The sequence below is a fragment of the Salvelinus fontinalis genome, chromosome 15 (assembly GCF_029448725.1).
Source record: "Salvelinus fontinalis isolate EN_2023a chromosome 15, ASM2944872v1, whole genome shotgun sequence".
Taxonomy (NCBI): Eukaryota; Metazoa; Chordata; class Actinopteri; order Salmoniformes; family Salmonidae; genus Salvelinus; species Salvelinus fontinalis.
Window position 1 is genome coordinate 34,686,690 of NC_074679.1, and position 13,571 is coordinate 34,700,260.

Here is a 13,571-nt window from a genome sequence, read left to right on the forward strand (position 1 = left end):
TCGCAAAAATCATCAAGCGCTGTGATGAAACTGTCTCTCAAGAGGACCGCCACAGGAAAGGAAGACCCAGAGTTACCTCTGCTGCAGAAGATAAGTTCATTAGAGTTACCAGCCTCCGAAATTGCAGCCCAAATAAATGTTTCAGAGTAAAAGCAACAGTAACATATCAACATCAACTGTTCAGAGGAGACTGCGTCAATCAGGCCTTCATGGTCGAATTGCTGCATAGAAACCACTAAATGACACCAATAAGAAGAAGAGACTTGCTTGTGCCAAGAAACATGAGCAATGGACATTAGACCGGTGGAAATCTGTCCTTTGGTCTGATGAGTTCAAAATTGAGATTTTTGGTTTCGGAAATCTGTCCTTTGGTCTGATGAGTTCAAATTTGAGATTTTTGGTTTCAACCCCCGTGTCTTTGTGAGACGCAGAGTAGGTGAACAGATGATCTCTGCATGTGTAGTTCCTACCGTGAAGTATGGAGGAGGTGGTGTGATGTTGTGGGGGTGCTTTGCTGGTGACACTGTCTGTGAATTACTTAGAATTCAAGGCACATTTAACCAGCATGGCTACCACAGAATTCTGTAGCGATACGCCATCACATCTGGTTTGCGCTTAGTCCCACTATCATTTGTTTTTCAACAGGACAATGACCCAACACACTTCCAGGCTGTGTAAGAGCTATTTGACCAAGAAGGAGAGTGATGGAGTTCTGCATCAGATGACCTGGCCTCCACAATCACCCGACCTCAACCCAATTGAGATGGTTTGGGATGAGTTGGACCGCGGAGTGAAGGAAAAGCAGCCAACAAGTGCTCAGCATATGTTAGAACTCAAGACTGTTGGAAAAGCATTCCATGTGAAGCTGGTTGAGAAAATGCCCAGAGTGGGCAAAGCTGTCATCAAGGCAAAGGGTGGCTACTTTGAAGAATCTCAAATATAAAATATATTTTTTGGTTACTACATGATTCCATATGTGTTCATAGTTCTGATGTCTTCACTATTATTTTACAATGTAGAAAATAGTAAAATAAAGAAAAACCCTTTGAATGAGTTGGTGTCCAAACTTTTGACTGGTACTGTATATATAACCGACAAGTAATATTCCACCACAACAACTGCATTACAACTCTATATGAACCTTTCCTCTATATCTTAAACTCCCTCTAAACATTTATTACGTTGGCAATCATTCTGTGTGTGTGTGTGTGTGTTTCCTCCCTCCCAGGAGAGCAGGCTATCTCCCTGCTCTATTTGATGTACGAGCCAAGGGAGTTCACAACTGAACTGTATGGCGTGTTCAAATCAGCCCAGATGCTGCTGTTAGTAAGTGACTCTCCTTCATCAGAAAGGTCATGATTGTGATTTAGATGCACCAAAAGGTAAACATCAATTGATTTTCCCAGCAACTAAAGACTCAAATCACTGAGAAATGCATTGATAATTCTACTGTAATAAGACAGTAATATGTAAAGATTTGGCTGATATGGTGCAACAATTATTTAAGTCTGATCCACATAACCAGAGGTCCAGCTCTGTACTGTACATTTCAAGTGGAAGCTACATTTGTTTGCATTACCACTTGCAGCTATGGGTTTATTTGTTCAGCTGATTCAATCATAAAACTAAATCTAGCTGAAAAAATGATGATCCCATGGCCTTTGGCTTTATATGGTCCTAGAGTACTGCCAATGGTCATTGCATAATGTGAAAACATTTGCACATGACTCAGATCACATGATTACTGTTCTTCTGCCTACTGTGGTTAGTTACCCACGTGTGACTTTCCACACCAAGGTCCACAGGTCTCCACTTGACTGGCCATGGATTGGATGATAGTTAATGATATGCACTAGCTATGTCCCATGGCTTGGAGCAAGAGTGCATAGTACCATCCAGTCCCCACACATTTACAATGACACATTCTTACCATTTCACCTTGTTTTAGAAATCCAAAAACACATAACAGCAAAACAGAAACAAAAATAGATTAAATTAAGTTTCAACTCAGTGTATGATTTTGTGTGTGTGTGTAGGGGGTGCGGGTACTTGAGTGTGTCTCTTCGTCCTTCGTGATCTCATGAATGAGTCTGGGTCGATGTCTTGCCTTGATGTGACACTTAAACAAAGACTGCTTGTTAAAGAGCTCAGAGTCCAGATCGGAGAGGTGACGCTTTCCCATTTAGTCTGTGTCGGCTCACCTGCTCCGCACGGTGCCACAGGGGCTCTCAGAACGCTCTGCTGCCTTTTGTTGGGCTGACTCTGAGGCAGGCAGCCACATCGATTTGGAGGAGGAGGTGTATTATGTCCGTAGTCTATGGGGGATGTCTGAGTGTTGCTTCTTGCCCTCTGCTACAAACACTTTAATTACCAACAGATGAAAGACTTTAGAAGGGGGGAAACTACAGGGTTTGTTTTTAGCTCTCAGGATTCAAACAGTGAAAGTTGAAAAAATAAGGGAGAGGAAGGGGAGTTAGGAGGAGAAAATAAGGGAGAGCAAGGGGAGTTAGGAGGAGAAAATAAGGGAGAGCAAGGGGAGTTAGGAGGAGAAAATAAGGGAGAGCAAGGGGAGTTAGGATGAGAAAATAAGGGAGAGCTAGGGGAGTTAGGAGGAGAAAATAAGGGAGAGCTAGGGGAGTTAGGAGGAGAAAATAAGGGAGAGCTAGGGGAGTTAGGAGGAGAAAATAAGGGAGAGCTAGGGGAGTTCGGAGGAGAAAATAAGGGAGAGCTAGGGGAGTTAGGAGGAGAAAATAAGGGAGAGCTAGGGGAGTTCGGAGGAGAAAATAAGGGAGAGCTAGGGGAGTTAGGAGGAGAAAATAAGGGAGAGCTAGGGGAGTTAGGAGGAGAAAATAAGGGAGAGCTAGGGGAGTTAGGAGGAGAAAATGAAGGAGAGCTAGGGGAGTTAGGAGGATAAAATGAGGGAGAGCTAGGGGAGTTAGGAGGAGAAAATAAGGGAGAGCTAGGGGAGTTAGGAGAAAATGAGCAGCTTGTAGCCTCGGCTATACTAACATAGGTAATCCATCCCCAATATTAATGTTAGTTACATAATAGAATATCAAAAGGTTATGGAGTTGTCAATAAAATGTATTATTTCTCCTCAGTAGAAACAACCTTAGCAGGTCTGGGAGGGCAGCAGGGGTGAGTTCACGGCTCCTCTCCTTGAGGTAGCTTTTAATAATTGGCTTAAAGGTTGAGAATGAGATTGACTTGTAATTAGGGCAGAGCAGAGTTCCCTAAGAATGATTAAACACCACAAACACCACAAGCTCTAATGAGTTGATTGAAGTAAAAACATAGAGAGCTGACCTTCTCAGGGAAATGTTTATGCATTCCTATTATGTTTCCTAGTGTAGATTTGAGACTGCTGGTGAGGGAAGGGGGTTATAGGGGGGATGAGGACACTGGCAACTTGTCACCCTGAGCTGGACGGGATAATTAAATCAAATCTGTCAGCTTTTAGACAAAGAGGGCAAATGAGTCACATTACACACAGGCACTCTGTAGGGCATAAACAGATGCGCACACACACACTCAGGCGTGAAGTGTATGCACGCACATATATAGCCTACACACACAGGCTGGTACACACACGTACATAAATAATCCATGTTTGTTGTTTTGACACAATCTCATCATGCACAATCTCTAAAGGTTAATTGATGCAGTGTTTTGGCTAACTAAGGAATGAGGTTCAAGCATATAGTGACTCGTTGTAGAACAAAAGCCAAACAGCAAACTTTCCCAAATGACCCCAAATTGTATTTTTAGGAGCGACGAGTAAATTGATTGGCCAACTGTAATTGCAGATTGTTAATTGTTAGGAATAATAGACTATGATCCGATCACTCAAGAATGTATCCAATTCATTCAACTTCCAATCAAGCATTAAACAATCATTAATATTCAATAAGAAGTAAAGAATGTCTAAAGGTATGTAATGTTTTGTCCTAGGGGTTTACCCTGCTGGGGATCTTCCCACTGCTTATGAGAGTGGTAGGAGAGATGACTCTGGCCAAAGTGAGTGTCCTCTTCAGGACAGCAGGCTTAGTTCTAATGGCCTTCTCCACTAACACATGGATGGTGTTTCTAGGTGAGGGGACCTATGCATGGATTGATGATGTACTGAACTAATATGAAATTCTGGGCCGCTATTCACAAAGTGTTTTAAGAATATGGATAGTTCAGCACTCCTACTCTGAGACACTATGAATAAAAGCCCTGAGGTTTTCTCAAATATAAAAGTTTTGGTGCCTAGCTGTCATCCTGTAGAATTACCCTCCTGCAGGCTTTTGCTCCAACCCTAATCTAACACACTTGATTCTAGGAATTGGCTACCCACCAGGACCCTGATTGGCTGTATCAGGTGTGTTACAGCAGGGTTGGAGTAAGCATGTAGATGCAGGGCCTCCCCCTCTGGGAGGAGGGTGGCCAACCCCTGGTATAAAATACAAATATTTGAAAGGTTTCACAATATGCAGAGACATTTGTAACTGATGAGGTTAAGACTGCAACGTTACAGTACAGGCTGGATTGGATTTTAGCCAGGAGTTGTTGTGATGATGTTGACACACTTCGACACTGCTGTGCTTTAATTAAAAAGAAACACAAATCCTTTTGTCTTGGAGTATGTAAAGGTGTCATTTTCCTGACTAGCTGCTTAAACACGGACTCCTTTAGGATAACAGTGCATTGTGCTGGCCTAGTGGTCAGACAGGCTTTTGAGACGGAGGGAGATGGACGGGATGGGTATTGATATTCTTAATTAAATAAATCGTTGTGGAAATTGTTATTCTAATCGACGTGGAGGTGGACTAAAGCATTTTAGAGGGGAGATGAGTGGCGTGACCACACACACATTTTTAAGCATTGTGTGAATAATCAGCTGTCACCTCACCAGATATCTACATTCTGCTCTTTTCCTTTGCCTGGGATAATGAGGGTTAGCATGCTGGTACAGCTTCAGAGTCATCACCCCCATTTCCATAGCCAGGCAGGAGTTGGTTGGTCTGACTGCATGTTTTAAAGCTGCAATATGTAACTTTTGGGGGGTGCTATTTCTATGCTTTAACTTTCGGTTTTGTACACCAGCTTCTAACAGCTGAAAATACACATTTTTGGTTATGGAATATTAGGCAAACTATTTGAATTTTAGCAACCAGGAAATTACGGAGCCTTTTCTGCATAGTTTACAATTGGCTCATTCATCCCCCTCCTCTCCCCTGTAACTATTCCCCAGGTCGTTGCTGCAAATGAGAACGTGTTCTCAGTCAACTTACCTGGTAAAATAACGGTAAAATAAAAAAAATAAAAAAATAAAAAAATAAAATAGTGCACCTTTAAGTAACAAACATAATAAGTACCCATACAGCAAGCACACTTACATGCGCGCGCACACACACACACACACACACACACACACACACACACACACACACACACACACACACACACACACACACACACACACACACACATCCTCATTTGTGATGATTAGGCTTTAAACTATGTTCTAATAAATGAGAATGCAATGCCTTACCCTCACCTCCCCTTTAATGAGCCTGAGCTTAATAACATCAACGTTATCTCATAGATAATGCAGTTTATTGGCTAATATGTCTCATAGTTTTTAATGTAACTTTTGTCTTGTTCTGCTCTATCCTGTCTGTCCTCCTCTGTCTTTTCGGTCCTGTCTGTCCTTCTGTCCCGTCTGTCCTCTTCTGGGATGTATGTCCTCCTTTCCTGTCTGCCCTCATGTCATGTTTGCCCTCTTAACCTGTCTGTCGTCCTGCCCTGTCCTGTCTGTCCTCCTGTCCCATCTGTCCCCTGTCCTGTCTGCCCATTTGTCCTGTCCTCCTGTTCTGTCCTGTCTGTCCTCATTTTGTTCTGTCTGTCCTCCCCTGCCATTTCTTGTCTCTCCCTTTCCCCAGTGGCTGTGGTGTCTGCCCCTGCTGGCATCACTCAGGCTGTCATCCGCTCTCTGTCCTCCACCATCGTAGAGCCAGACGAACAAGGTGGGTCCTGAGCTCCATCACATTTGACTTATAAAGCCCTTTTTACATCAAGTGTTCACAAAGTGCCTCACAGTATCCTGACCTAGAGCCCAAAGAGCAAGCGGAATCAGTGGCAAGGAAAAACTCCATAGAAAGAAAGCAACCTAAAGATCAAGAACCCTCGTACCTTACATTACACTTCAATGGGACTGAAATGAAGAGACAGTTTAACACTGGACTTTTGACCCAGAATGTTCCCTGTTCCTCAAGTCCAACCCCTGAGAGAAAGATGCATGTTATTATATTTTGATGAACCTTGACATCCTCAGCATAGAGAAAAGGCCCAGCAGCCTCGTGGATATTCTGTGTTCTCTGTAAGTCCATCATGGCCACATCAGAGAATGGTTGGATGAACAAATGATGCACAGTAACAATTTGTTCCTTTCTCTTATTCAGTCCCTTTATTGGAACAATACTATGTAGAATGTATACCTGCATTGAAAGATTGGTGACCTTTTTATTATTTCTCAAATCATTGCACCACTAGTAATGATACTGTTCTTGCAGGCAAAATAGCATTGAATAGCAATCAAGATTTTCAAGAGTTAAATAGCTACCTTGTCTAGATACTTAGCTACTGAAATGCCCCTGTATAATTATGTAAAATGCAAAGCCTGCTGTTGCATTTATGTACAACCTGTACAGTTTGTTCATGTAAGAAACACCATGTTTTGTTTTCCCAATGTTTTTATTCTGAAGGCGTGTTGCACTGCCACTTTTAAGTTGACATGAAAAAGTACGTAGCTAGCAGCCAGTCTCTCTCAGATCAATAAGTATTCCATGTTGGAACCACTTAAGATTTCCCTCCCTCTGCTCCATATTCATCTTATGTATCTCTAGTTGGTACTGTAAGCACAGTCACAACATCACAGAGCAATACTATGTCATTCATGATGGCGCCGGAGGGTAGGGCTGCCATCTTATCGACTCTCAACCAATCATGCAATTTAAAAAAAAAATTTCGCGCTGTTCGTAACTTCTTTTATACATAATGTTGCTGCTACCGTCTCTTATGACCGAAAAGAGCTTCTGGACATCAGAACCGGGATTATTCACCTCAAATTGGACGTGGAGTTCTTCTTCAATGAGTCGGACGCGAGGGATATACTGCAGACACGTGACCAGGCCACGATCCCCGTGATTCGCTGGAGAAGGAAACTGAGATTTCGAGGCAAAATATCAGGGTGCCTTGCGAGGATTAGGCGATGAGTGGCTAATCTGCCCTTGCCTTTCGGTCTGCTAGCTAACGTTCAATCGCTGGGAAATAAATGGGATGAACTGAAAGCACGTATATCCTACCAACGGAACATTAAAAACTGTAATATCTTATGTTTCACTGAGTCGTGGCTGAACGATGACATTAAGAACATATAGTTGGCGGGTTATACACTCCATCGGCAAGACAGAAGAGCAGTCTCTGGTAAGACACGGGGAGGTGCCTACACATTTATGTAAACAACAGCTGGTGCACGATGTATAAGGAAGTCTCTAGGTTTTGCTAGCCTGAGGTAGAGTATCTCATGATAAGCAGTAGACCACACTGTCTACCTAGAGTTTTCATCTCTATTTTTTGTAGCTGTCCACATAGCACCACAGAACGAGGTTGGCACTAAAACCACACAAAATGAGCTCTATTCCGCCATAAGCAAACAGGAAAACACTCATCCAGAGGCGGCTCGCCTAGTGGCCGGTGACTTTAATGCAGGGAAACTTAAATCATTTTTACTGAATTTCAATCAGTATGTTAAATGTGCAACCAGAGGGGAAAAAAATTCTTGACCACATTTACTCCACACACAGAGACGTGTACAAAGCTCTCCCTCGCCCTCCATTTGGCAAATCTGACCATAACTCTATCCTCCTGATTCCTGCTTACAAGTAAAATTAAAGCAGGAAGCACCAGTGACTCGGTATATAAAAAAGTGGTCAGATGAGCAGATGCTATACTACAGGACTGTTTTGCTAGCACAGACTAGAATATGTTGTGGGATTCTTCTGATAGCATTGAGGAGTATACCACATCAGTCACTGGCTTTATCAATAAGTGCATAGAGAACGTCGTCCCCAGAGTGACTGTACGTACACACCCCAACCAGAGGCCATGGATTACAGGCAACATTTGCACTGAGCTAAAGGGTAGAGCTGCTGCTTTCAAGGAGCGGGACTCTAACCCGGAAGCTTATAAGAAATCCTGCTATGCCCTCCGATGAACCATCAAGCAGGCAAAGCATCAATACAGGACAAAGAACAAATCGTACTACACCGGCTCCGACGCTTGTCGGATGTGGCAGGGCTTGCAAACTATTACAGACTACAAAGGGAAGCACAGCCGAGAGCTGCCCAGTGACACGAGCCTACCAGACGAGCTGAACTTCTATGCTCGCTTCGAGGCAAGTAACACTGAAACATGCACGAGAGCATCAGCTGTTCCGGATGACTGTGTGATCACGCTCTCTGCAGCCGATGTGAGTAAGACCTTTTAAACAGGTCAACATTCGCAAGGCCGCTGGGTCAGACGGATTACCAGGATGTGTACTCCGAGCATGCGCTGACCAACTGGCAAGTGTCTTCACTGACATTTTCCACCTCTCCCTGTCTGAGTCTTTAATGCCAACATGTTTCAAGCAGACCACCATAGTGCCTGTGCCCAAGAACACTAAGGTAACCTGCCTAAATGACTACCGACCCATAGCACTCACGTCTGTAACCATGAAATGCTTTGAAAGGCTGGTCATGGCTCACATCAACACCATTATCCCAGAAACCCTAGACCCACTCCAATTTGCATACCGAACCAACAGATACACAGATGATGCAATCTCTATTGCACTCCACATTGCCCTTTCCCACATGGACAAAAGCAACACTTATGTGAGAATGCTATTCATTGACTACAGCTCAGCGTTCAACACCATAGTGCCCTTAAAGCTCATCACTAAGCTAAGGACCCTGGGACTAAATACCACCGAGACTTCCTGACGGGCCGCCCCTAGGTGGTAAGGGTAGGCAACAACACATCCACCACGCTGATCCACAACACGGGGGCCCCTCAGGGGTGCGTGCTCAGTCCCCTCCTGTACTCCCTGTTCACTCATAACTGCACGGCCAGGCACGACTCCAACACTATCATTTAAGTTTGCTGATGACACAACAGTGCTAGGCCTGATCACCGAAAACGATGAGACAGCCTATAGGGAGGAGATCAGAGACTTGACCGTGTGGTGCAAGGACAACAACCTCTTCCTCAACGTGATCAAGACTAAGTAGATGAATGTGGACTACAGGAAAAGGAGGACCGAGCATGCCCCCATTCTCATCGACGGGGCTGTAGTGGAGCAGGTTGAGAGCTTCAAGTTCCTTGGCGTCCACATCATCAACAAACTAACATGGTTCGAACACACCAAGACAGTCACGAAGAAGGCACAACAAAACCTATTCCCCCTCAGGAGACTGAAAAGATTTGGCATGGATCCTCAGATCCTCAAAAGGTTCTACAACTGCACCATCCTGTCTGGTTGCATCCCTGCCTGGTATGGCAACTGCTCGGCCTCCGATCGCAAGGCACTACAGAGGGTAATGTGTACGGCCCAGTATATCACATCGGGGCCAAGCTTCCTGCCATCCAGGACCTCTATACCAGGCGGTGTCAGAGGAAGGCCATAAATATTGTCTAAGAGTCCAGTCACCCTGGTCATAGACTGTTCCCTCTGCTACCGCACGGCAAACGGTACCAGAGCGCCAAGTCTAGGTCCAATAGGCTTCTAAACAGCTTCTTCCCCCAAGCCATAAGACTCCTGAACAGCTAATCAAATGGCTACCCAGACTATTTGCACCCCCCTCTACGCTGCTGCTACTCTGTTATTATCTATGCATAGCCACCTTAATAACCCTACCTGCATGTACATAATTACCTCGACACCGGTGCCCCCACATATTGACTCTGTACCGGTACTCCCTGTATAAAGCCCTGCTATTGTTATTTACTGCTGCTCTTTAATTATTTTGTTTTTCTCTTTTTTTTGTGGTATTTTCTTAAAACTACATTGTTGGTTAATCTCTTGTAAGTAAGCATTTCACTGTAAGGTCTACTACACCTGTTGTATTCAGTGCATGTGACATAAACACAATGATATCAAATCAAATTTTGTCTTCATGTTCAAAGTTATTCAACCTGGACTGTGTGTACTTAAACAATGCTTTCAATGAAAGTACAATCATCCGAAAACATTACATATTTAAACCTCTGTTGGTAGTCTAAACTCTTATTTTCTAGTGTAGTCAACTATTTTATTTTACAGTCACACCAAAAAAACAAATGTGTTTAGAATAATTTGTGTCTTCAAACTTAGAACAACTGAAAACCCAGAGCCTTATATTTGGAGAGTTTCAACAACTATTTCAACGTTCATGAGTTCAGTTGATGTGAACTCTGTCAACATAAGGCTCTGCATAAACCCGTGTTTCTTTTGTGACCCTGCAGGTGCGATGTTCTCCTTCTCTGCATCTGTGGAGACCACATGTATTATGTTTGCAGCGGTGATGTTTAATGGTCTGTTCCCTCTGACCCTGCCCACCTTCCCTGGCATGCCCTTCATCGTCATGGCAGGCTTCACACTCATCATCTTCATCTTAATGCAGTAAGTCACCTGCCTGTTGTCTTTATATAACTTATTGATAACCATTTAACCAAAAAATATTACAATGAAAAACCATGGTTTTGCAATCAGAATTATTCTGACACACATAGTAAACTTCTTCAGTTGTCAGAAAGTGTCTGTCTGACACGCGATGATTCAAGTCTTGGCATGGACGTGCAGTATATGAGAAGAATAAAGATCGATAAGGAGTCATATGTATAGATGTAGGATCTTCATTTAATCACCCTGTTGCAGGAGAACTTTCCTGCAATGCAGGAAATGTAAATAGTGCATTTGAGGTTTAAAACGGCTTTAGAAGTTTGTAATTTCCACTTCAGATATTTTACTTGATTTTCCCAAATTAAAAATATATCAACCCATACAAACTGTACATTAATTATAATCCACGTAATAATTCACATTTCCTATTGTTGCAGGTTTAAATTGGCTCAAATTAAGATCCTACATGTGTACTGAAAGTATTCAGACCCCTTGACCTTTTCCACATTTTGTTACGTTACAGCCTTATTCTGAAATGTATTAAATATATATATATTTGAATCTAAACAGAATACGCCATAATGACAAAGCAAAAACAGGTTTAGACATTTTTGCTAATTTATTAAAAATGAAAAACAAATCACATTTTACACAAGTATTCAGACCCTTTACTCACTACTTTGTTGAAGCACCTTTGGCAGCGATTACAACCTTGAGTCTTCTTGGGTATGACGCTAAAAGTTTGGCACACCTGTATTTGGGGAGTTTCTCCCCCTTTTTCTTTGCAGATCCCCTCAAGCTCTGTGAGGTTGGATGGGGAGTGTTGCTGCACAGCTACACTGCTCAAAAAAATAAAGGGAACACTAAAATAACACATCCTAGATCTGAATGAATTAAATATTATTATTAAATACTTTTTTCTTTACATAGTTGAATGTGCTGACAACAAAATCACACAAAAATTATCAATGGAAATCAAATTTATCAACCCATGGAGGTCTGGATTTGGAGTCACACTCAAATTAAAGTGGAATACCACCCTACAGGCTGATCCAACTTTGATGTGATGTCCTTAAAACAAGTCAAAATGAGGCTCAGTAGTGTGTGTGGCCTCCACGTGCCTGTATGACCTCCCTACAACGCCTGGGCATGCTCCTGATGAGGTGGCGGATGGTCTCCTGAGGGATCTCCTCCCAGACCTGGACTAAAGCATCCGCCAACTCCTGGACAGTCTGTGGTGCAACGTGGCGTTGGTGGATGGAGCGAGACATGATGTCCCAGATGTGCTCAATTGGATTCAGGTCTGGGGAACGGGCGGGCCAGTCCATAGCATCAATGCCTTCCTCTTGCAGGAACTGCTGACACACTCCAGCCACATGAGGTCTAGCATTGTCTTGCATTAGGAGGAACCCAGGGCCAACCGCACCAGCATATGGTCTCACAAGGGGTCTGAGGATCTCATCTCGGTACCTAATGGCAGTCAGGCTACCTCTGGCGAGCACATGGAGGGCTGTGCGGCCCCCCAAAGAAAAGCCACCCCACACCATGACTGACCCACCGCCAAACCGGTCATGCTGGAGGATGTTGCAGGTAGCAGACCGTTCTCCACGGCGTCTCCAGACTCTGTCACGTCTGTCACATGTGCTCAGTGTGAACCTGCTTTCATCTGTGAAGAGCACAGGGCGCCAGTGGCGAATTTGCCAATCTTAGTGTTCTCTGGCAAATGCCAAATGTCCTGCACGGTGTTGGGCTGTAAGCACAACCCCCACCTGTGGACGTCGGGCCCTCACACCACCCTCATGGAGTCTGTTTCTGACCGTTTGAGCAGACACATGCACATTTGTGGCCTGCTGGAGGTCATTTTGCAGGGCTCTGGCAGTGCTCTTCCTTGCACAAAGGCTGAGGTAGCGGTCCTGCTGCTGGGTTGTTGCCCTCCTACGGCCTCCTCCACATCTCCTGATGTACTGGCCTGTCTCCTGGTAGCGCCTCCATGCTCTGGACACTACGCTGACAGACACAGCAAACCTTCTTGCCACAGCTCGCATTGATGTGCCATCCTGGATGAGCTGCACTACCTGAGCCACTTGTGTGGGTTGTAGACTCCGTCTCATGCTACCACTAGAGTGAAAGCACCGCCAGCATTCAAAAGTGAACAAAACATCAGCCAGGAAGCATAGGAACTGAGAAGTGGTCTGTGGTCACCACCTGTAGAACCACTCCTTTATTGGGGGTGTCTTGCTAATTGCCTATAATTTCCACCTGTTGTCTATTCCATTTGCACAACAGCATGTGAAATTTATTGTCAATCAGTGTTGCTTCCTAAGTGGACAGTTTGATTTCACAGAAGTGTGATTGACTTGGAGTTACATTGTGTTGTTTAAGTGTTCCTTTTCATTTTTTTGAGCAGTGTATTTTATGTCCTCTCCAGAGAGGTTAGATCGGGTTCAAGTCCGGGTTCTGGCTGGGCCACTCAAGGACATTCAGAGACTTGTCCCGAAGCCACTCCTGCGTTGTCTTGGCTGTGTGCTTAGAGTCGTTGTCCTGCTGGAAGTCGAACATTCACCCCACTCTGAGGTCCTGGGCCCTCTCGAGCAGGTTTTGATCAAGGATCCACTGTACTTTGCTCCATTCATCTTTGCCTCAATCCTGACTAGTCTCCCATTACCTGCCGGTGAAAAACATCCCCACAGCATGATGCTGTCATCACCATGCTAAGGATGGTGCCAGGTTTCCTCCAGACGTGACGCTTGGAATTCAGGCCAAAGAGTTCAATCTTGGTTTCATCAGACCAGAGAATCTTGTTTCTCATGGTCAAAGTCCTTTAGGTGCCTTTTGGCAAACTCTAAGCGGGCTGGTTGTCCTTCTGGAAGGTTCTCCCATTTTG

The 13,571-nt window shown here is 44.1% G+C and overlaps 1 protein-coding gene across 1 annotated transcript in view; it reads left to right on the plus strand.

Moving 5' to 3' along the window:
- zgc:174356 (uncharacterized protein LOC100137120 homolog) overlaps positions 1–13,571 on the plus strand; it is a 56,238-nt gene that overhangs the window by 4,780 nt on the left and 37,887 nt on the right. Inside the window, exons 3-6 of the mRNA XM_055863543.1 lie at positions 1,229–1,326; positions 3,952–4,090; positions 5,928–6,011; positions 10,531–10,687. Coding sequence (XP_055719518.1) covers positions 1,229–1,326; positions 3,952–4,090; positions 5,928–6,011; positions 10,531–10,687 — 478 coding nt within the window. The remainder of the gene's footprint in view (positions 1–1,228; positions 1,327–3,951; positions 4,091–5,927; positions 6,012–10,530; positions 10,688–13,571) is intronic.